This window comes from Jaculus jaculus, chromosome 6, assembly GCF_020740685.1.
Source record: "Jaculus jaculus isolate mJacJac1 chromosome 6, mJacJac1.mat.Y.cur, whole genome shotgun sequence".
In the NCBI taxonomy this organism is placed as follows: Eukaryota; Metazoa; Chordata; class Mammalia; order Rodentia; family Dipodidae; genus Jaculus; species Jaculus jaculus.
In genome coordinates, this window is record NC_059107.1 from 67,050,064 (window position 1) to 67,073,594 (window position 23,531).

A 23,531-nucleotide genomic window follows, 5' to 3' on the forward strand; every position below is an offset into this window, starting at 1 on the left:
GGCCACCATCATGAAAACAAATGATCATAAATGTTGGCGGGGATGTGGAAAAAGAGGAACCCTTCTGCACTGCTGGTGGGAATGCAATCTGGTCCAGCCATTGTGGAAAACAGTGTGGAGGTTCCTAAAACAGCTAAAGATTGATCTACCATATGACCCAGCTATAGCACTCCTAGGCATATATCCAAAGGACTCATCTCATTTCCTTAGAAGTACATGCTCAACCATGTTTATTGCTGCTCAATTTATAATAGCTGGGAAATGGAACCAGCCTAGATGTCCCTCAACAGATGAGTGGATAATGAAGATGTGGCACATTTATACAATGGAGTCCTACTCAGCAGTAAAGAAAAATGAAGTTATGAAATTTGCAGAAAGATGGATGGACCTGGAAAGGATTATACCAAGTGAGCTAATCCAGGCCCAGAAAGCCAAGCGCCACATGTTCTCTCTCATATGTGGATCCTAGCTACAGATGACTGGGCTTCTGCGTGAGAAAGAAAATACTTGGTAGCAGAGGCCAGTATGTTAAAAAGGAGACATAAAGGGAAGAGAAAGGAAGGGAGGAGGATACTTAATAGGTTGATATTGTATATATGTAAGTACAATGATTGTGATGGAGAGGTAATATGATGGAGAATGTAATTTCAAAGGGGAAAGTTGGGGCGGGGAGAGGGAGGGAATTAACATGGGATTTTTTTATAATCATGGAAAATGCTAATAAAAAATAAAGTAAAATTTAAAAAGGGGTGGAGGAGGTATTACCATGGTATATTTTTTATAATCATGGAAAATGTTTAATAAAATTGAGAAAAATTAAAAAAATTAAAAATAAACAAAATAACAAACAAAACAAAACAATGAGATGGTCTTGCTACTTGACCTGGAGCTAGTCCGCTTACTACTTGTTACTTCAGTTCCCCCAATAATCGTTCAAGATGGCTACAGAAACCTTGCAGGTGGTTGTGATGCCATGGGCCAGCACAGGAGGTTCTTAGCAGTTCCCATGGCACAGCAAATATCGGGGATTACAACTGCTCTCCTTGCTCTGTCTTAGCTTCAAAGTAGTAAAAAGAATAGAATGGATTTAAGAACAACTATGCTTCGCATTTTTTTAAGGTTCAAAACAGAAAGTTGATTAATCTCTGAAACACCAAGCCAGTTTCTGGAATTGAAAGTTTTAAAAGGTTTCTCTTCATGAGTCTCAGAAATTGTCTCTTGCCACCAACCACAAACAGCCTCTGTCCTGCCTATCCCATAGCAGCTGCCCCCTTCTCCCCTCACCCATAGCCTCTGAAGTGAATTATCCTACTCATCTATCTAGAAGGTGCTCTGTCCTTCTCTTCTTTGCTCCTTTTCTACAGACCCTGGAGTACCTTCCATGCCTTCCTCTTGCTTAGCTTCCCCTTTCCCCACCACATACCAGCCTTGTCTTCTTGCCAGCATTCTGGATGACCCCTAGTCTGGAGACTGAGCAGCTTAATCTCACTTCCTTGCTCCTCTGTTTCCTCATCTGTATAGCAGTGCTGGTTTCCTCAAACCTATATGGCTCAAGGGGATGTTGTGAGGGTCCAATTTGAGAACAGATTAGAATGTGCCTTATAACGTGAACATCAAACTCACACCAACAGCCCAAATTTCCCTAGTTGAGTGCATCCTCTGAGAAGAGGCATCCTCCCACCATTCTGAAGGTGGGCTCTAGCTCCTAGAAACAGCTATGGACTTTATAATGACTGCTATTGCACGGCTGGGCCTCATGGCCACTGAATCTTTTCCAAGCAAGCTTCTTCCCCTCCCTTGAGGTGAGTTCTTGGCAGCCAAGACCTTGTATTCATTTTCACCTTCTATTTATACTTTGCTCAAAAAATCCACATGGTATCCACTGCTCATTACCAGTTTGTTAGCTCTCTTTATGTGTGTGCTGAGGTGTGTGGAGGGGGTGGGGAGAAGCGATGTTTCAAGAAGTCCAGGCTGGCCTCCAGCTCCCTATGTAGCTGAAGGTGGGTTTGAATCCTTGATCCCCTGGCTCCACTTCTTCCCAGGTTCTGGGATAATAGGCTTCTTGTTAGTTCTAGTTGAACAAGTGTTTGCCCCTCAACACTGCCATGAAACAGCTGTTAAACTTTATGGCACCAATAGAGCAGAGGCAGAAGGATGTCAGCCAGTTATTCCAAAGGTGAGAACCACGCCAACAGGTTTCAGAAGAGGCCCCACAGCGGAAGATCTGTGACAGCTTCTCCATCAGGAAGGAGTCACTTGGGAGGGTTGCTGTTGGCTAGAGTGAGGAATGTGTCGTAGGGTGAATGTGATGTTCCTGTCAAGTCCACAGCATTCCTTTGATTTAAATTCTCCTCACTGATCACCAGATTAAGTATCAGAATGCTGTTAGAGACCTATGCTATCAGGTGGGAATGAATTTCTTTCCTCTGACACATTTTAGACCTTAGGGAGCCCTACCTGTCAGGCCTTTACCTATCTTTTACCTCTGTCTGGATCTCCCTTTTGTCTTGTTCCCGCCCTATTCCAAGTCTGCTATCTGCCCTGCCACTGGCATAGGTTAGCCAGTCAGCTGCAACCAATTTTGGTTGGAGGACAACCCGTTGTCTAGCTGTGCTCGCCTCAGAGAAAAGGGCTAAAACACCCAAGGAATAAAGACTGTTAGGCTGCATGGTCCTCGAGGACATTGTTCTTCAGACCCACAAGGTCATTGCTAACAATGAGGACAGAGTAACTTTAAGCAACTTGCCTCGCCTCTTTGGGCCTGTTTCCTGATCTGAGACAATAAAACCTCCCCTAAGAGGGATTTTGTGTGTGGTAAAAGGGAAAATAGAATCACCCAAACTCAGTTACTCAAGTTTCTGTCATAATTTTTAAAAAATATTTTTTATTTATTTAAGAGAGGGAGGGAGAGAGAGAAAGAGAGAAAGAGTCAGATAGAGAGAGAGAGAATGGGCACACCAGGGTCTTCAGCCCCTGCAAACAAACTGCAAAACTACATGCCACCTTGTGCATCTGGGGAATTGAATCTGAGTCTTCAGGCTATGCAGGCAAGTGCCTTAACCACTAAGCCATCTCTTCAGCCCATCTGTCACAATTTTTAAAATTATTTTTATTTAGTTGGGAGAGAGAGAGTCAGAGAGTGATTATGGATACATCAGGACCTCCTATCATTGCAAATGAATTCCAGACAGAAGTGCCACTCTATGCATCTGCAGAATTGAACTGGGGACAGTCAGATTTTGCAGTAAAGGCCTTTAACCACTGAGCCATGTCTTCAGTCCTCTGTCACAATTCGTACATCTATGTATCATGTGCACTAACTTTTTCTTGGTATTTATTGTTAAATCAACTAAATCAGTTCACTTTGTACAAAGAAAATACTTTGTTAAGGAGAACAGAATATGTGTACTTGATAAATACATGTACTGCTCTCCTTGCTTTATTCATTGAAAAAAGGGTCTCTAAACTGGGTGTGGTGGCACATGCCTTTAATCCTAGCACTCAGGAGGCTGAGATAGGAAGATCACTGCAAGTTCAAGGCTAGCCTAGGCTACAGAGTGAGACCCTGTCAAAAAATAAAAGTTAGAGAGAAGGAAGAAAAGGAAAAGAAAGAAAGAAAAACTGTCTCTGAATCCTTCACCTTGTGGTCAAGCCAAACTTCTTTTCAACTATCTACATTCTTTCCTAACATTCAAATAAGTGATTAAAATAGGAAGTCTCTTGCGGAAAGACCTGTCAGGCTGTCACAGTATGTTTTGAGAGACCCTCTGGTAGCAGACGGTCCACCTAGCCTGTACCAAGGCTCTGTCCAGGGATGTTAGGCACCTGAATCAGAGTGATCCAATCTTCAGAGCCTGAGAAGCAGAGGGACAATGCCTAATGTGAAGTAAGGCATGAGCTTATCTTGGCCATTCCTCTTTTATGCCACTGTCACAGCACATACCTCCTACTTGTCAGTATGTGAGACCCGAGTAAAGGTATAAATCCAGGCTTAGGTCTCTAGAGCTGTGTGGACAGGTACAGCTGAGTCAATGAACTCATAGTCATCTGTTCTGGTGAAGATTTGAGGATCTGAGATTTGGGGACTGCTGTTTTATCTCTTCAGACCCAGATTAAGTTTAGGTACAATGAAGCCTACATGTACTAGTTACTTTAGTTCCCATGCCTTCAGTATAGAAAGTACCCCACAGCCACCTGGGGGAGTAGATTGAAATACCCAAATTCACTGTGGAGGAAATCGGCTGGAGGCTGACATGTATTCCCTGTTCCATATGAGGTAGGAGAAGCAGGGGTTACTTACTGAGCACCTACAGCATGCCGGCGCAGTCTTATACCTTTACGATGTAAAATGTGTCCTGTTGGCCAAGTAAAGAAGGTTAAGAAATCCAGGCATGATAGCTCATACCTGTAATCCCAGTACTTGGAAGCCTGGCACAGGAGAATTGCTGGGAGTTTGAGGTCAGCCTGGGTTACAAAGTAAGTTCCAGACCATCTTGGGCTACAAAGTATATTCCAGACTAGCCAAAGTAAGACTCTGGGTCAAAATTTTAAAAAAAAGTTAAGCCTAACATCTAACATGATTTGAATATGTTAAAAATGAAGGTGGGGCCCAACTTCCAAGTACAGTTTATTCCAAGATGTACTCAAAACGCATTTTCTCTCTGCACACTGTTATCATTACATCTAGGCCAGTCCATGGAATTCTGCTAGTCTAGACTTTTTTTTCTGTTTTGGTTTTATTTATTTATTTATGAGAAAAAGACAGAATGAAGTGAACAGAGAGAATGGGCACACCAGGGCCTCCTGCCACTGCATCTGAACTCCACTTTGTGCATCTGGCTTTATGTAGGTACTAGGGAATCGAACCCAAGCCTTTAGGCTTTGCAAACATGCACTTTTAACTTCTGAGTTATCTCTCCAGTCCTAGAATATTTTTTTCATTGTGGTACTAAGGAGGGAACCCAAGGCCTCATCCATGCTAGGGAAGCCCTCTGCCACTGAACTGTATCCCAGCCCTAGGATTTTGGAATATTGGAAAATATGACAATAATATTAGTAGTGGAAAAAAGTAACATCATTGATAAGAAATTGCTATTTATCTTAATGCCTAAGACACTAACTTCAGATGGAAGAAAGGACATAATTTTCTCTGCCTTTATTTAAAAGGGACAGAAGCCAGTGGAGTATGCTGAGGAAAAAGTGGGGGGTATCAAATGACCAAACAGAGAAGTTGTGAAAGGAAAAAGCATGCTCTAGAGCCAGCTCAGCATGAGGGCTGGCAGCACAGTTTCTCACTGAAGAGATGCTTCACTTAAGAACAGGAGTTACAGCTTCCACTGAAAGATCATAGAAGGTTTTGGACCTCCTGACTGCTGAGGAGGTGGGTAGGCGTGGAGGCCTGAGAACAAAGAGAAAGAAGCAACTCTGCCAGTGAATTTTCTTCAGTGAAGAAATGTGTTTCCCTTGGTTAGAATCAAAAGTTAGTTTAAACTCCTGCCAGCACCGACAAATTGTGCTGGTAGAAACAGAAATAGTGTGCTGTGACCAACAGCTGGAAATCTCCTTCAGCCCTAGGGGGAAAGCTGGAGTGCTCCAGTCCCTGCTGAAGCAAAGGGCAGCTACCTTTCCAGCCTGTAGTGCCACTGCACAGCTGCACACCGGCCCACTGTCAGACTCAGCTTCCTCTCTGTTACACATGTGACCACCAGAGTACACCCAGGGAGTTGTGGAGAACAAATGATCAACTCTAACAAAAACAACTCACACATATGACACCTGGCATAGGAAGGGATGTTTAACCCATACCTGCCACTTCTTCATGTCACCATCAAGTCCTGTTTGGCCCCTTTCTTCCTTTCAGGGGAATAGGTTGGGGTGAAGGTTGTAGGCACTGCCTGGAGTCTCCTTTGTTCCTGGTCACAACACTGCAGTTGATGGCATAGGAGGCTTTTCATGATTCAAACCAGGGCAGAGATAGAAGGAATGATTCTAATTTTAGATCAGAACCACAACTGGGGAGAGGGGAGGGGAGTTGAGGGCAGTGGTTCCTCCCTTCCACAGAGCCTGCCAGGAGAAAGGCTAGAGTTGTGCTGTGGCTTGCACAGGGGGGTGGGTAACAGCAACCATGCCAGTAAAACTGCCCATAAGCACCTGGTCCTGATTATTCTCTCACATCAGAGTTGAAAGGAGCCACAGAGATCTTAGTTCCACATTTCTACTTCATGGATGAAAAATCAAGCCCAGAAAGGGGAAGAAATTTTTTTCACAGCCATTCAGCAAGACATAGGAAGAGCTGGCCTGGAAATAAGGTGTCCTGACAGCCATTCCACAGTCAGAATCTTCCTAAATTAGGAAACTCTTGATCAATCACCATATTTAATGATTTTGTTTTCTGTCTGTTAAAAATATATGCTTGCAGGGCTGGGTAACTCTGAATATCTGAGTTTGGATCTCTAGATCTGTAAAACCAGAAGCAGTAGTGGGCTTCTGTAATCCCCTTGTACCTATGGTGAGATAGGAGGTGGGGACTAGAGAATTTCCTGGATACTCATGAAAGAAGCAGTGAACAATAATGCTTCAAAATGAGATGGAAGGCAAAAACTGAAAGTTGTCCTCTGACTTCCACACATGTGCCATGGCACATGTGAGCACACAAACATACACAATAAATAAATGAATAAATAAAAACTGCACATATACTTTATTTATTGATAGAGAATGAAGCAGAGAAAATGGGCATGCCAGGGCCTGCTGCAACTGCAAATTAACTATAGACACTTGTGCCACTTTGTAGGTTTACATGGGTACTGGGCAATAGAACCTGGGTTGTCAGGCTTTCCAAGAAAGTGCCTTTAACCACTGAACAATCTCCCCAGCACTTGTTTTGTTTTTGTTTGAGGTAGGGTCTCACTCTAGCCCAGACTGACCTAGAACTGGAACTTACTTTATAGTCCCAGGCTGGTCTTGAACTCACAGTGATCCTCCTACCTCTGCCTCCCAAATGCTGGGATTAAAGGCATGCACCACCACCCACACATGGTTCACATGTACTTTTTCAAAAAGGAGATTAGTTTTTTTTTTTTTTTAACATTTTTGTTCATTTATTTGAGAGAGAGCGAATGAGCATGCCAGGGCCTCTAGCCACTGCAAGTGAACTCCAGACACATGTGCCATCTTGTGCTTACATGGCTCCTGGGGATTCAAACAAGGGTCCTTTGGCTTTGTAGGCAAGTATCTTAACTGCTAAGCCATCTCTCCAGCCCTTACATATACTTTAAACATTTTTATTGCTACCTCCCAGATCCATGGTAGCTAATTCAATGTTTGCTGAATGAATGAGTGAATGAATGAATGAATCTTCTTCCCAATATCCAGTTCAGGGTCCAGAATTTTATCAGCAATTCCCTGGATGATAGCAGTAAGTTTTTGATTGGTTTTGCATCTTCTAATTTCCCCTTATCCCAGAACCCTCCTCTCCACCCCATCCAGTCAGTCCTACCACAACCACTGGTACAATGGGCTTAGTGTTGGGGACAGGCAAAACTGCCAAAGTGTTCCTGCTCTCTTCTTGGCCAAGGCCAACTTTGGGATACTTTGGGCTTTTCTAATCCAGACTCAGGCCTCTTCCTTGCATCCTGGTCCTGGCATCTGCTCAGCTATCCCATCTTACTCAGTTCTTTGTGTCCCAGTGCTGGGACCCAGACTGACTTTGAGCTTCTGGTCATCTTGAGCACCATCTCTGCCAGGAGTTTATTGAAACACTGAAATTGGACTGACACAGCCTGGACACCAAGTGAGCGTGCATGAAAATGGATGAACACAGCCTGGGTAGCCCACGAGCCTGCGCCTCCACAGAGCCCCTCCCCAGGCCCACTAGTGAGTGCTCTAGAAGCAGTCACAACCCCCCGCCCCCAGAAGATTCTTGTAGGAAGAGAGGGGAAGAGACCAGCAGATTTCTCCAGTTAGGAGTCACAAGTATAATCTCTGAAGTCAAAGGGAAGACTTTCCAGGCAAAGGATGTATCATTGCAGCTGAGGATCAAAGAAAAGTGACCTCTAAATAAATCAATAAATCAGAGCTGGGAGTATAGCTCAGTGACAGAGTTTGCTTAGTATGAACAAGGCCCTCAGTTTGCTCTCCAGCATTGCAAAACCAACCAACCAAAAGCAGAAATGTTCTCCTTTTTTTTTTTTGAGACAGCTAAGTAATCCTGGGCATCAAGCTAGCTCAGGTTGTGGCCTGAGGCTGGGTGGGTAAGCCTGGAAGGGTGTAGTTCTTCCACCAAACCCCAGGTGCCAGAGACCCCACTGAGCAAAACAGGGTGGGACGGAAACCACCCCTTTAAAGCCACCTGAATGTTTTAGGAATGTCTGAATGTTGACTTCTCTTTCCTGCAGCAGGATATTTAAAGAAAACAAACCCTTAAAGACTTCAAGTCCAAAGCAAAGAGCCTTCTGTGTGCCTACTTCTGGTCTGCTTCAGAACAAGCCTCCTTTACTCTTTGGTCTGGATTGAGCCCAAGGCAGCCAGAGTCGCATGGTCACACCAGGCCAATAGCCCAAATCACTGTAGAGGGTCAGAGTGAGGCTGGGCATAGGCAGATCTTGAAGCCTTACAGAAGCTTCCACTCCAGGGCACTGTAGCTGGGGTTTTGGAGTTTCAGATTGTGTTGCCAGTTGACAGGCAAATCTAAGCTTCTTCCCTTAGAACTAGATACCAGGTTGGAAAAGAGGGAGCTGAGGTCACCCCAGGAAGGTAATCCAGGCTCACTGTGCCTGAGATTTAATGATGTGACCTATTCTCAGCCTTGGCAATTCCAAAGTGATATAGATCCAGAGTATGTGAAAGGGCAGAAGGCCAAGGAGGGGAGATGGAAATGAGAGAATGGGAGCTGGGCCTAGTATTAATCTTCCATAATCCTGGCTATTCATGAGGATGAGGCAGGAAGATGGCAAATTCAGAGCCTGTGTGAGCTACAGAGAAAATTCAAGTCTAGCCTGGGCAACTTAGTAAGAACCTATCTCATATCAAAAAAAGAAGCTATATTTCAGTGGCATAATAATTTTCTAAAATGCACAAGTCCATGAGTTCAATCCCCAGCCCTGACAGAGAAAAGAGAGAGAAATCCTTTGTCAGGTCACTACACTAACCCAGGCCTTGTACTTGCTCTCTTTGCAATCACCCAATACATACTCTGAGTCATAGAAAGGAGAGATCAAGAATTGAGTATGTGGGTGTGGTGGGGGTGGGGAGCTAGAGAGATGGCTTAGTGGTTAAGGCACTTGCCTGTGAAGCCTAAGGACCCAGGTTTGATTCACCAGTATTCACATAAGCCAGACGCACAAGGTGGTGCATGTGTCTGGAGCTGTTTGTACTGGCACGCCCATTCTCTGTCTCTCTCTCAAATAAATATTTTTTAAAGAAAGAAATGATTAAGGGGCTGGAGAAGTTTCTCAGTGGTTAAAGGCACTTGCTTTCACAACTTAAAAGCCCAGGTTCAATTTCCTAGTACCCACATAGAGCCAGATACACAAAAGGCTCATGCTCACTTTCTATATCTGCCTCTTTCTGTCTGTTTCTCAATTAATTAGATAATTTTTTTTAAAGGGCTGGAGAAATGGCTTAGCAGTTAAGACACTTGCCTGCAAAACCAAAGGACCCAAGTTTAACTTCCCAGGACCCATGCAAGCCAGATGTACAAGGTGGTGCATGCATCTGGAGTTCGTTTGTGGTGTCTGGAATCCCTGATGTGCTCCTTTTCTCTCTATCTGCCTCTTTCTCTTTCTCTCTCTCCCTCTCTCAAGTAAAAAATTAAATTAAAAAATATTTTTAAAAGCTGGGCATGGTGCACACACCTTTAATCCCAGCACTTGGGAGGCAGAGGTATGTGGATTGCCCTGAGTTCAAGGCCACCCTTACACTACATAGTGAATTCCAGGACAGCTTGGGCTAGAGTGAGACCCTACCTCAATACACACACACACACACACACACACACACACTCACACACACACATATATGTGTGGGTGTGCATATATATATATTTTTTTTCTGCCCAGAGTTCGTCAGGGTCTTTGTTTGGTAATGTTGCCCTCCCTTGCTACTAGGGGTCAGATGAGGTTTAGCACGACTCATGTTTAAACTAAGAATTCTAATGGGCCATGGACTACTCAGAATAGGATCCCGACCAGGGCCTGCTCACTGTGTCAAGAAATTCTAGGAGCTTGGAGCTTGGTGACACAGGTCTGTGATATTGGCTACTTGGCCAACTGCAGCAGCAGAATTGAAAGTTCAAGGCTTTCCTGGTCTGCAAGGTGAATTTAAGGCCAGCCTGAATAACTTAGTGAGTCCTTGTCTCAAAATTAAGGACTGTAGCTCGGCAGTAAGGCACTTGTCTAGCATATACCAAGCCTGAACTCTAACACCTTCCCACCAAAAAGGGGTGGGGAGCCTCAGGAGGTCAGATTAGGAGTAGCTCAGTTCTTGCAGGCCTGGATACTGTCTAGAGTCACACTCAGAAAGGTACCCACCATCAGAGCCTTCCTCACCCTCTTTTTTTGTTGTTCTTTTTTTTTTTTTTTGTACCAAAGACACCTCCTAGCTTTATTAAAGGGCCCATGTTGCAGAGTCAGTATAAAAACACCAAAAGTCCCATCAGTTTAATAATAAAAAACTCCAAACTGGAAAACTGAGGGGGCAAGGGAGGAGACCTCCTAAGCCAGGGACATGGGGAGCCCTGCTCATGGCACCAGGCCTAGCCACAGGTACTCCAGTATTATTGCTGCTAAGAGGTCAGGGGGCAACGATTGTCCTGTGGGAGACACGGGTCACTTGGGTCAGGACCCTTCTTCTGGGGGGTGCCCAGTTTCTGTATGACCCGGATCATGTCCAGCAGGCCAGAGATGAAGGCCTCAGTGAGTTTGTACCAGCCAGCAGCTCCTTGACCCTGGCAGCTCCCCATGTCCAGGAGCTCATCCACATCATTCTCCAGCTCTGGGAGCGCCTCTTCCTGGCAGACATAGAGGCAAGCTCCACTCCTCCAGGTCTAGGGGCTTCCTCAGCTCCTTGGGGTACTTGCGGTGACCTTCCCGTGGTTCTCACTGGGTCCTCCTCGTCCGCGCCCCCCAGGCCTTCGCCTGCTGGCCCAGGAAGGCTCTGAAGGTAGCTGGGCCACCACTGCCCGGCTCCGTGCGCCGCCGCCGCCCAGTCCACCAGCTAGCTAGCGCGGCGGGGCGGCGCCCCGGGATAGGGGCAGCAAGCCGGGCTCCCCGACCTGTTGACCGCGCCCCGCCCCTTGTCCCCCAGACCGCCACCTGAGCCGCCCCTTTCTCTCTTTCTCACCCTCTTGAAGATTAAATGAGCTAATGCACCAGAGAACTGAACTTAATGCCTGTCTCCCAGAATGCATTCAAAGACTTATCCGTGTGATCCTGCCCATTGGGGCCAAGAAGCTAGGGCTGCAGGCCCTTCTTGTTTATAAGCCAGCTGGCCCAGCTTTCCCATCATGGGGAAAGGCGTGGAAAGGGCCCAGGAGCAAGACATATCGTTGCAGACATATGGGTGCAGCCTCAGCTGTTCTCTCATAAGCTCCATGACCTCAGGAAAAGCCCTACCTCTCACTGCCTTGGCTTTCTTCTCCCTGAGAAGTGACTAGAGAGCCAGTAGCTAGATAGCCAATAGGGTTCTTTCCAGCTTGGGAATCTCCAATTTCCACCGCAAAACTACCCCAGCCAGAAAGCAGTTGGGAAAGTGGGTGCCTGGCTGGGCTGTAGCCGCCCCAGCAAAGGCAGACAAAGACACCTTGTGCAGGCTGCCTCCAGCCCACATGTTCCATACACAGACCCAGGAGCTTCCAAGAATCACATTTAGACATTATTACTTGAAAGCTGACTGTTGACTTTATGTTCCTGGAAGCTGTTGCCTAGGAAAAGTTGGGGTGGGGGAAGCGCAAACAGGAGAGCACAGGGAAAGTTCACACTTTTTGGGAGAGTAAGAACAAGGGGCTAGAGAGACACGAATAAAGTGGCCAGACTCGGAGACGGGGCCTGTGTCACAAAGGGGCTCCGGAGAAAGAACAGAGGGCGGGAGCCAGGACAATGGTGGTTCTGAGCCACCAAGGCTTGTGACGTTTTTGTCTGAGGCACCCTGAACACAGGTAACAAAAACACAAGCTTTCTTAACAGGTGTGTAAAGCTGTTGGCAGGGTGATCTACTGCGTCCTCAAGAAGTCCTAGCCTTTATACCTAAGTCCCATTGGCCTGAAGATGCCTACCTAGGTTGTTTATCTATAAAACAGTAAGACAAATTCTCCTTACAAAGCAGCACTCCTCAGCTGCTCAGCCCCAAGAGCTCCTATTCCAAATTGGGTAGGAGCGGGCTGCTGCTCTTATGGTAACTAACACCATGAACCTTGAACAGGTCACAAAGTCATGCTTTCTGCAGTAATGATGACCATCACAGTGCTGTGGCCAGTGTTGAAACCCAGCTCTTTACCCCAGCACCTAGTCAGCGCCTATGGCAACACTGTGCCTTGCAATCACTCATCTTCCTTCATAAAGAGGGAAGCCCCTAGTCTGTCTCTAGACCCAACTTTTAACCACCTACACTTAAGTCAAGTGTTAGTACTGATCAGAGAGGCATAGTATCATGAGAGAGTGCCTAAGGGATTTTGGCTCTGCAACTTAGACTTGGGGGAAGTTACTCGTTTGTTCGGTGCTGGTTTCCTCATCTCTCAAACTAGAATGGCAACTTCATAGGGTTGATGTGAAGATGATGAACCACCTAGCACAGGCTTGGCAAGGGTAGGGCTGATAAAGGTTTTGTCACCCAGGACAGGGCCATTCTTTAGCCTGGGGCTCCTTTTTTCAAGTTACACTCTACTTGCTATGAACTAAAGAAAATAGATTAGACTCTAAATGGAGAGGCTCTTGGGTACTTGACATCTGGATCAGACAGACTTCCCAGCAGGGGACGCAGCCCATGAAGGTGGCCAGAAAAGTGCCTGAACCCTGTAATGTATTAGGAGTCTGTGCCTTGGATCCACACTGCAGCAGTCTTCCCTGCCCCATCAATCCCCACCCTGACCCACCCTCTGCCACTCAGAGGCCCTCTTGGGTGGAGTAGTGAGGGCAAAACAGGGCGGGGTGAGTAAGAAGAAGCAGTAAGCACTATCAGGCAGCCCAGGTTGGAGAAGCCTCTCCTTATCGGGCTCCTTAGATGGGCTACTGTGCACTGAGGAGGGGTTTGAGACTCAGGCAGATGCCACTTCCCAACCCAAGTAGCTGCATGATTTGCATCCAAGCCTTGGTCCAGGGTACTGTACCCCTTCCTTCCTCTACCCCAGGTTCAGGCTCACCAGAGGACTTTCCTTTGGGAGAGAGCACAAGAGCCCCCTGGCTGCCATATGTTTACCCTGTTTCCACTGTGCAGCAGCCTTCTACACACAGACAGGAGGTACCCCATGCATGCCTGCCATGTAGCCATGAACTTCCTAGCCAGAGGGAGGCTACTTTAGCTCTATGAATAAGTGTGGCTTGTAAGAACTTGACTCTAGAAGCCATTACAGCCAAACTGAACTGCTTTTTCTTGTACCAATACCTTACCCATAGGGATTCTGAGTTGAGCAGGAATGAGTGCTAAGACCTTAAGGTACTTGGGACATGGAAACACTGGGATAGGGGAAGGAAAATGAGGAGTTGGAATCCCTGGGGTTGAAAAAAGGCTTTCCAAGAGTCCAGAAGACCAGAGCCAGGGCAGGGGCATGTGGCTGAGACCTGGACAGGGAAAGGAGGGACCTGGGAAGGGAAAGCAGCCTGTGTGGTCTAGAGACCTGTGCAATTGTCCTGTACCACCCAAGGTAACACAGTAGCCACTAACAGAACCAAAGTTTGAAGTGCCTGCTCCAGGGGCCTGCAGCACTTCCCTTCTTGGGGTGGGGAGGGGTTGTACCAAAATGACATGTGGTTGCTGAGGAGACAGAAGAAACCCTATCCCCCTTTGTGTCTTGGGAGGGACCGGCGAGGAGTCTGTGCACTCCCAGCCTGGCAGCACATTGCCACAGTGAGGGGCCAGACGGGCTTGCTAGTTACCAAGCAGCGGGTGCACCCACAGTCAGATAAGAGTACTACAGGGAAGAAGTCACTCAGACCAGAGAGCGGGGCTGAAGGATTTTCTCTGGCGCCATCTCGAGCCTTCTCCAGGAAAGCCAAATCAGTTACTGAAGTTACTACTGCTTGCTCTTTTGTCAGGATAAGAAAAGAGTTGTGGCCAGGCAGAGATGGCTACTGATCCTGCCTCCACCCTTCCCAGGAGATCTTGGTACAGGTGCTCATGCTCCCAGCACCCTTTTCACAGGCCAGACCACGCAGCAGGGTACTGTAGGAAGCAGCAAATGGTATTTAATGGAGAGGTATTTATTGGAGACTGACAAGGGCCAGTCACAGAGGCTCCACGGGCTCAGAAGGGAAGGCTCAGGTGCAGGTGCTCCTGGCTGCGGATGCGGAGGGGCAAGCACGAGGCCGAGCCTCCTCTGGGGGCCTCCAGACGCGGGGGCAGACCTGGGCTGGAGTGGAACTAAACAGAGTGGGCGTATGTGGGCTCCCTCCAGCCTCTCCCCACAGCACCCAGCCAACTCCCTTGGCCTTCTTGAGGCTAAGCAAGGGGGAAGGCTGGCATCATGGAAGGTCACTTGAACGGCCCCAACAGGACACTGTGGCTGACCTGCCCTTTGCACTCCTAATGCTCCACTTCCATGTACTTTAAGTAAAACTGGGATGTCAAATAAATAAAGGCATCTTAAAAACAGTGTAAACTAGGAGCTAGTCTTTGTCCATATTGTGACTCTTAAGGTCTCTCTATGTCTGTAGTTTTCCTCCCCAAAAGTTCTGAATACTCCTGTTTCAGGGATCACCAGACTCCAATGTGAACTTCTCCCAATACATGGGCAGCCTACAGATGCTCCTCTCCCAGTGGTGCCTTTTCTTACCTCCTGGAGAGCTGAAGCTTCACCACTCCCAGGGGGTCCCTTCCCTGGTGTGTAGAGACCCAGAGATTGGAGCTGAGGCCCAGGGAGGCCTGAGGGACAATGTGCAGAGGAACATGTTGGGAAGTGCAAGTTGGGCTCAGGCACCCAGTCAGGCCCCACCATTCTCTGCAGCAAGATAGCTTCAGACATGTACCTAGGGAGCAATAGGCCAGAAGCAGGGGTCAGTGCCCTTACTGGTCTGGTCTCCTGAACCCTCTCCTACCAGCTTGGGGATACAGTCTAGGGATCAGCCCTATGGTGAGTTGACAGAAGGCTCACCAGGCAGCATTCCCTCAATCCCAGGTCTTGAGGCACTAGCCCACAGAGTGGCTCCAACAGTGTGCTGGAGAAATCCCCAAAGGAAAGGAACAGTGTGGGTAAGGGCCTGGGGGCATGGGAGAAGACCCTGTTTCACCAGCCCCAGCATCTACCATTCTGGCCTCTGGTTTACCAACTCACTTGGGTCCCAGTGGTGCACAAATTGTTAAATACCAGTTGTTAGCACAGCCCTGGTCAAAGGGGTTGTATCCCTGAAGATATCTGCACTGGAGGGAGATGAGGAGCAGAAGGAAGGTCAGAATTGTCAGGCCATTCATCAGTGACCTCCCTTGGCCAAATAGCCCAGCTGGGCTCCACTGCTACAGCAAGATTGCAAGGGCAGGAAAATTGGGGAGTGAGCCTCTTGCCTTCCTAAGCTCTGTCAAAGCACCTCATTTCTGAGAGGCTCTCTCCAAGGGAACATTGTCAATGCACTCACTTCCTTTGCCTTGCTCCCATCCTTGTACCTCTCTTTGTAGCATCCTTGTCCTCTGTCTGCCCTGGTCCACACATCCTCCTCTTGCATCCAACCAGACATATGCTTCAGAGACAGTCTCACCACCTAACCACTACTTCTCGGCTTTCCCATATCTAATTTTTTCCTAAATGTATGCCTTCATTGAATTTCACCAATGAAAAGGTAGTGGGAGTTGTAATCATTTTTCCCAACCAAAATGATGTTGCCTAGAAAATTCAGGGCTGAATGCTTTGAATACACAATATAGTAAAGGTCAAGCTCAAAGATGCCCTCCCCTGTACACCTCTTGTTTTGTTTTGTTTTTAAGACAAAGTCTCATTAGTCCATCTGGCCTGGAATTCAATTGTGTAGCCCAGGCTGGTCTCAAACTTAATAGTAATCCTTCTGCTTCAGCCTCTTGAGTGTGTACCACCATGCCTAACATTTTCTGAACGCTCTCCATCAGCTTCTTTTTTCCCTTCTCTGTGTCATCCTCCCACCTGTCTCATTAGCCTTCTTTCTCCTGCACCCCCACCCATTCCCCAAGCCAGGCCAAGCCTCACCCCAACTTCAAGAGCCATAGATAGCGAATGTTTTGTGGCAATGAAAAGTGGCCCAGCAGTACCTTGCGCACCCCTAAGTGTTACATGCTCCACACCCCTGTTATGAAGACCGTGATTTTAACCTTGCATCAGGAGGAGCCAGGATTCCATTCAGAACAGTGCTGGACTGTCTCATCTTGATACAAAAGCTATATAGATTGCTGTGCTGTGTGAGGGTCTGCCTCCTTTAAGATGTTTGCAGCACTTAAGAGAAACCAGTGTCTGGTTAGTGGTTCTAGTCAAATGTTTAGAAATGTTTGATTCAAATCTTAGAATGAGAAATTGGTAAATTAGATGTGTATGGAGTATAGAAAAATATTGATTTATATGAGATATAGAAAATTCTTAAAGGAATTATTGTTTAATAAATTCATAAAAACTGGCAGCTGTTCATAGGGAGCTCTCTTAGACATGAATGGAAGGAATCCAGTAGCTCTGAAGTGCCCCCACTGGCCTGTCGTTGGCTCCAGATCTGGGTATCCCACTTTAGTCCTCTCTCAAATACCTTCACACTTCACAGGGCCAAACCAGGTGGCATCTTTTTGCCCCATCTTCTGTTCACTATATACTGCGTCCCTACCTCCCCCTCTCCCTTTGCTCTTTTCTTCTCTACCGTAGCATTGTTCCATTTGTTTGTTTGTTCCCTCACTTCTTATTCACAGTGGTTTGGCCTCAAACAAGGCAGAAGGCAAGGATCAGCATCTAACCTCCAAACAGGCCCTGTGGCATATGCACCAGCATTCACACAGCGCAAGGCACTCCTATCATGGTTTCCAGATTTCCACTGCACCAAAAATAACCATTTTAATCTAGTCAGTCTTCCGGGGTCTGCTTAATTGCTCACAACACCTTTTGCTTGAATTGAAATTGGGCTTAGCAGATAAGGCACTTGCCTGAATAAGCCAAAGGACCCAGGTTCAATTCCCCAGGACCCATATAAGCCAGATGCACAAGGGGGTGCAAGCATCTGGAGTCCATTTGCAGTGACTGGAGGCCCTGGGATGCCCATTCTCTCTTGTTCTCTCTCTCTTTCTCTCTCCCAGCCTATTTCTGTATTTCTTTCTGTCAAATAAATGAAAAATAAAACAAAATAATTGTTTCCGCTCCACCTCAGCAACATTCCGCTTTCAGCAGGGCATTAACACAAGCTGCTCCAAAGGAGGATTACTTACTGAGACTCTATCTCAAAAAAAAATATAAAAAATAAAAATAGGGCTGAGTATACAGATCAATGGTAGAGGACTTGCCTAGCATTCCTTGAGCCCTATGTTAATCTGCAGAACCAGGAAAAAAAATCAATGCCAGGCTTCCCAGCCCATTTGCAAAGCCATATCCCTCACAAACTATGCCTTCCCCTCCAGTTTTCTGCCACTCTAAAGCCACTATCTTTGTGTGGACCTGGCTGTCTGGAGTGTATTCTTATTTTAGGTTCCTTATTAACACAAGTGTAACATGTAGCCTTACCACCATGGCTCACCCTCAAATACATGTAGCCTAGCAGACAGTAGGTTCTAGTCACCATGCACCTAGGAGGGAAAGTGGCCACCACCAAGCTCCAGAAGTGAGTGAGGTAGAATTTGCTTCTAGGGAAGTGGGTCCCAAAGAACTAATGAGCCACCCTTGAGGCCAAGGGCAGTAGAGAAACATGGAGATCACAAAGATGCAAGATGCTTCCTTACAGCCAGGCATGGAGGCACAGTGCTTAGTCCCTCATACCTTGCCTTCGTAGGGACGCTCTGCTGTGCTCACCGACATGGCCTGGATCAGAAGCAGCAGGAAGAGTGGCATCAGGAAGCCCGCAGCAGGCACTGCCACAAGGATGCTGCGGTGGTGCTAAGGAGCCACATATCAGGACCTTCCCTTCCAGGTCCCATCCCCAGTTCTACCATTCCTTCCATAGTCCCACCCCTTCCAGCCATCTACCTCCTTCTGACTTTAGTCCAATCCACCCATGTGAAACCTTGTCTCACCATGCTATTATAGTGCTTGTCACTTTTAGACCTTCATTACTCCACACAGGATCCCACTAGAGTCTTCATACTCATTAGTATGGTTTACTTCTCCCACCTCTCTCACCCCCCACTTTCACCTGGCCCCACACTGATCCTCTGTAAAACCTCCCCATACATAGCTCCATCCACTATTAGCCTGCCTTCTGAGACTCCACTCTTATCTGTCCTGTCCCCTCTCCCTTGTTTCCCATGTAGGCCTTTGGGCCTATGTGGATACGCCATGGCCTTGTCTATGGAGAAGGGCAAATGGCTTGTGCGAACCAGGAACATCAGGCAGGTAACCAACAAAGAGCCAGAGTACAGGCAGAGGGACAGGATGAGCAGCATGAAAAAGCGGAAGTTGCGGTGACCGATGCAGTTATTGACCCACTTGCAATGGTGATCAAAGTCCTGGGTGATAGGAAGAGAGGCAGGCTCCTAGGATTTGTTCTCTTGCCCATCTTCTATCACACCTGCAATCCTGTCCTCTAGGTCACTTGCCCTGGATTCCCACCCCCACCAGGAAGAATTTGAGGGACCAAAGTTCTTAATGCTGGCATTTCCATCGTCAGAATACTGTTTGGGTGTGGTGTCTCTCAGGGTCACCTGAGGCTTCTAGACCTGCCTGGATGGCTCATTAGACACATCCTGGTATGGCTTTAAGTGGAACATAGAATATCTCTGGGTCACTTTCTTATCTTTTAGATGAGGATGAGAATAACATTCCTCATTTTCTCTATCTGCTGCTCTTTCTTAAATAAAAATAAATAAGTAAAATATAAATATTTTTTAAAATAGGGCTGGAGAGATGGCATAGCAGTTAAGGCAGTTGCCTGCAAAGCCGAAGGACACAGGTTCTATACCCCAGTACCTACATAAAGCCAGATGCACAAGGTGTCTGGAGTTCATTTGCAGTGGCTACAGACCCTGACGTGCCCATGCTTCCTCATCTGCCTCTCTTAAATAAGAATAAATAAATAAAATATTAAAAATTTTCAATAAAAGACAATAACATTCCTGCCTAGCCAGCCTCCCTCACTTGTAAACCCATACATGCTGTGCACATAAGAGAGACGAAAGAGATAGGCAAAACTCCCCAGACCAGGACTTCAGCCAGCCCAAGAGTTTGGGTATCCACTTCTAGCAATCCAGGGATAGGGCTTGCCTTTCCTTCCTTGGCTTGGCCAGGCCCGGCCCAGACCTGAGTGCCCAGGGCAGGCAAGAAGCAACCTTCCTAGATAGGTGTGAGCACAGAGACAGTGACCCATGTGAGGGACCAAAAGCAGATCCTGGAAGATGGTGTTAGGCCTGTTCATTGCCCACACATATGTGAGGCTCTTGATTCTGGCCAGATCTAGGTGACTGGGTTGGCAAGTGGGCAGACAAAGGGACACTTACCTCCACACAGATGTTGCACCAGGGACAGTGGTAGGTCCGGGGTGGGCGGTGGAAGCAGCACTTTGAGCACCACTGTAGGCGGAAGGCCCTGTGGTTCAGCCATACAACATGCACCCTCATGGGGCTCTGCTCACTGGAGCCTAGCATGGAAGAGGATTGGGCAGAGGCTTGCCATCACTCTTCTGCTAATGGCAGCCCCAAAGCAATACTGGGCACAGGAAAGGTGGAAAGGAGGTGGGCAGGTGAATCCGTAACCCTGCTAAGCAAGCTGACATTTCAGAGGATGGCAAGCAAAGGGAAAGGGATGGGTTCCAGAAACACTCTCTATGGGGCTTGGGTCTTTGGAACAGTGACCAGTGCTTGAAATTGTGTGTGTGTGTGTGTGTGTGTGTGTGTGTGTGTGTGTGTGTGTGTGTGTGATGGGAGAAAAAACAGTGAACTGTGTGGTTTGGACAAGCCCACTGATTCTCTCCCAGCCTATGTGGCCACTGTTGCAATGCAATTGGAAAACCTTCAGGTATTTATTTTTATACTGTGATAGCTTGGCAAATGAAATGCCAGGATCAAAGAAATGATAACATGGGGAGAAGAGTTCCTAAGGCCAGAGGTTAGGGAGCACTGTAGAAAACCCTTGTAGGCACAAGCCTTGGGGCACTGCCTCCTTCTCCCAGGGCACCCAGGCCTCACCTTGATGTAAGATACCAGGGTCTGAGAAGTTGAGTAAAATGAGACTGAAGAAGGTAAGAATGAAGAGGAGACCTGTGACCATGGGAAAGGCCCACTGCCCGTTCTGAGCCAGCCACCTGCAACTGAGACCAGAGCCCTACTCAGTCCTGAGCTGGGGCAACCCAGAACTCCTCCATGGGCGTGGCCACCTGGGTTAGGACTGGGCACAGAACTTGAAGCCAGCTCTAAACATCCAGACTAGGGATAGACCCACAGAGGCTCCACCAAATGCCACTATCATCACCAGCCACTTGTAGCTCCCCAAATGCATGGGGTCATCCAGACCTCTATGCTTGCACGTTCAGTTCTCTAACTAGAGCATGCTTCTTTCCCTAACCTCTGATCCCCCCCCCGCCCCGGGTATTCCCCTACCTCTGCACTATCATTACCCATTTTCTTTTCTCTCCCTCCCTCTCTCTTTTGGTTTCTTTCTTCGAGGTGGGTGTCTCACTCCAGCCTAGGTTGATCTAGAAGTGTAACTCACTCTGTAGGCCCAGGTTGGCCTCAAACTCACAGTGAACCCCCTACCTCTGCCCACAGAGTGCTGGGATAAAAGCCATGCGCCTCCACATCCATTTCCTTTTCCATCCCTTTATAAGAAACCCGACAGAGCACATGGGAGACTCACGGGAATGCAAAGAAGAGGCCACTGAAAATGACCAGCAGCACTACATTGAAGGCGGCAAACAGACTTGGTAGGAGCCAGGAAAGTGAGACCAGAGGTAATGGCTGTAGTTCTTTTTGGAGTGGCATGGCATTCTTTAAAAATGGCAAAGAAGGGGGATTCAGAGCTAGCAGGTCCTCTCTACCCTGATGGCTCACAGAGTCCATGACCATAGCCTTAGAAGTCACAGCCAAGGATAAAAGGAAAGAAATTCTAATGTGACATCACAGAGGCTAAGGAATGGGGGCTCTGGCTTCTTCTGGTCATTTCCAGTAACAGTCCTTCTACTTCACCCTGCCCCCACCATCACCACCTCTTGGAGACTGAGAAGTCCCAACCTTGTGAGGTTGCTTCCTTGAAGATTGCTATGGTTTAGCTGTGGATTGCCTTCTAAAGGTTCATGTGTCATGGCATGTTGATGTGTGAACCTTTTTGAGATGGAGCCTGGTGTAAGGCCACTAGAAACACTGCCTTTCAATGAGATTAAAGAGACCCTCCCCTCCATTTAGTGGACTGTTCCAAAAAGAGCAAGACTGACCTCTCCTCAGTCTTTCAGCCATGGGATCTCCCTGTTTCTAAGAGAAAACAAATAAGTATTCCCCATAAATACGATGACTGACCAATGAAACAACTCCACCCAAGTCTAGCTTGGTAAATCTACGAATTTATTCAGGCTACTTACATGAACACAAGTGACTCAAAGGCAGCTTCATCTCTGAAAAACCCACCTCAGCATGGGTGACAACTTGCAATCTGCCTCCCTGGAGTACGCTGAATAACATGCATGCAGCTTCACTGAAGAATATCCTGTCCTAGCAATCGTTTCCTGCTTAGGTAAGTTCAGAGAGAAGGCTAGGGAGGATTTTAACTTTCTGAGCTTCCCGAGTCTTTTGAACTTACTCTTCCCTCCATAAAGGAATGTTTCAATTTTCAGAAAGTGGCTGTACAACACTCCCTGCATGTGTTCCCTCCATGATGTCATTTAATATGTGGTACAGCCATGTGGCACCTTCTCCAAAGGGCAGTGGATGTGACTGCCCAATCTTGGACTTTTAGGCCTCCCAAACTGAGTTAAAGAAACTTCACTTAAAAAAATATTTTTATGGGACTGGAGAGGTTGTTAAGTGGTCAAGGCACTTGCCTGCAAAGCCTAATGCCCTGGGTTCAGCTTCAGTTCCCCAGTATCCACATGAAGCCAGATGCATAAAGTGGTGCATACATATAGAGTTCATTTGCAGTGGCTGGAGGCCTTGGTGTTTCTTTCTCTTTCTCTCTCCTATCACGTTCTTCTTGCAAACAAATAAATAAAAATATTTATTTTAAAAATAATTTTAGTCCTATCTGCCTGGTCTGGGTTTCCTGCACCGGTCTGTGTGCAGGCTGGCACTGTGGTGTGGAAATCTGCTTTTTCAGATGGGAGCTGGACCTAAGGAGCTAAAACGATGCAGTGCAGTCCACCCCAGGCCCAGCTGAACCTACAGAGTAACAGGGGGAATGAGCAATAGTGCTGCTTTCTTAGTGAACCTGATATCAGTACAAGGGTGAAGGAGACAGACACCGAGGACACTCATCATCTACCAAACCAGAGATCCAGAGGCTCCTAAGTGCTCCTCACTGAAGTAGACTTAAAATGCTCCCAGTCTGGCTCAGGGAATTTTGAGGAAGAGGGGGGTAGAAAGATTGCTAGAGCCACAAATTGGGACATCTTGCACAGACTTGCCTCTCCCTCTTCCCCCATAATGCATAACCCACAATCCCTATGGGGTTGACCTGCATTCCCAATGAGGAAGGCCTCTTCAGAAAAGGGGCAGGAAAGAGGGAAAGGATGGTACCAAAACATGTGTTATTTACGTACTAAATATGTGCATATCTAGTAAAAATTAAAAAAAAATCACAAACCTTAAAAAATATTTTTATTTAAAATACTTTATATACCAGATGTTTCACAAGGTGTAGGTTGTAGCTAAATATTTTCTTTTTATAAAACCAGGTTTTTAAAAAAATGCTTTACCTTATTAAGATGAAAAAGTGCCATGCTTGTGTTTTAAATGAAAGGCCTGATTTGCCTTCTCCATGATTGGACCATTTTTATACTTTAATAATTGTTTGGCTATCCAGTTTAAGAAAAAAAAAAAAACACCTTTATACCAATGATTTAGTGGTGTTGACATGTAGAGTAGTTTCATAGTGGAAGATTGCCAAATTCTCTCTTCAGATGCCACTTCTCTCCAACTTATTACTAAAATACCATCTAACTTCTTACTCTGAATTTTTATTTAAGGTGTATTCGGGCCCAAGAATAGAAGGACAATGCATGTCACTCATTCCCAATGAAATAAATGTAATGCTAGAC

The 23,531-nt window shown here is 46.8% G+C and overlaps 1 protein-coding gene across 1 annotated transcript; it reads right to left on the reverse strand.

The window, feature by feature from the left end:
• Positions 1-10,783: 10,783 nt before the first annotated feature.
• Zdhhc19 (zinc finger DHHC-type palmitoyltransferase 19) lies at positions 10,784-21,345 on the reverse strand. The gene is made up of 8 exons (XM_012951105.2): positions 21,143-21,345; positions 20,476-20,597; positions 19,789-19,928; positions 18,629-18,801; positions 18,116-18,221; positions 15,482-15,567; positions 14,951-15,176; positions 10,784-11,008 (listed from the first exon to the last, which is right to left on the reverse strand). Exons 1-8 carry the CDS (start codon positions 21,343-21,345, stop codon positions 10,784-10,786), a joined length of 1,281 nt encoding a protein of 426 aa, XP_012806559.2.
• Between the last annotated feature and the right edge of the window lie 2,186 nt (positions 21,346-23,531).

Bases quoted from the DNA above. Each gene is read 5' to 3' on its own strand.
- Zdhhc19 (XM_012951105.2), bottom strand. From the start codon at position 21,345: ATGGACTCTGTGAGCCATCAGGGTAGAGAGGACCTGCTAGCTCTGAAT. The intron at 15,177-15,481 runs GTGAGTTGGTAA...ATTGCTCCCTAG, and splicing joins TGTGCACCACTGGGACCCAA to GTACATGTCTGAAGCTATCT. The intron at 11,009-14,950 runs GTAGGCTGCCCA...TATGTCTGCCAG, and splicing joins CCACTGGGAGAGGAGCATCT to GAAGAGGCGCTCCCAGAGCT.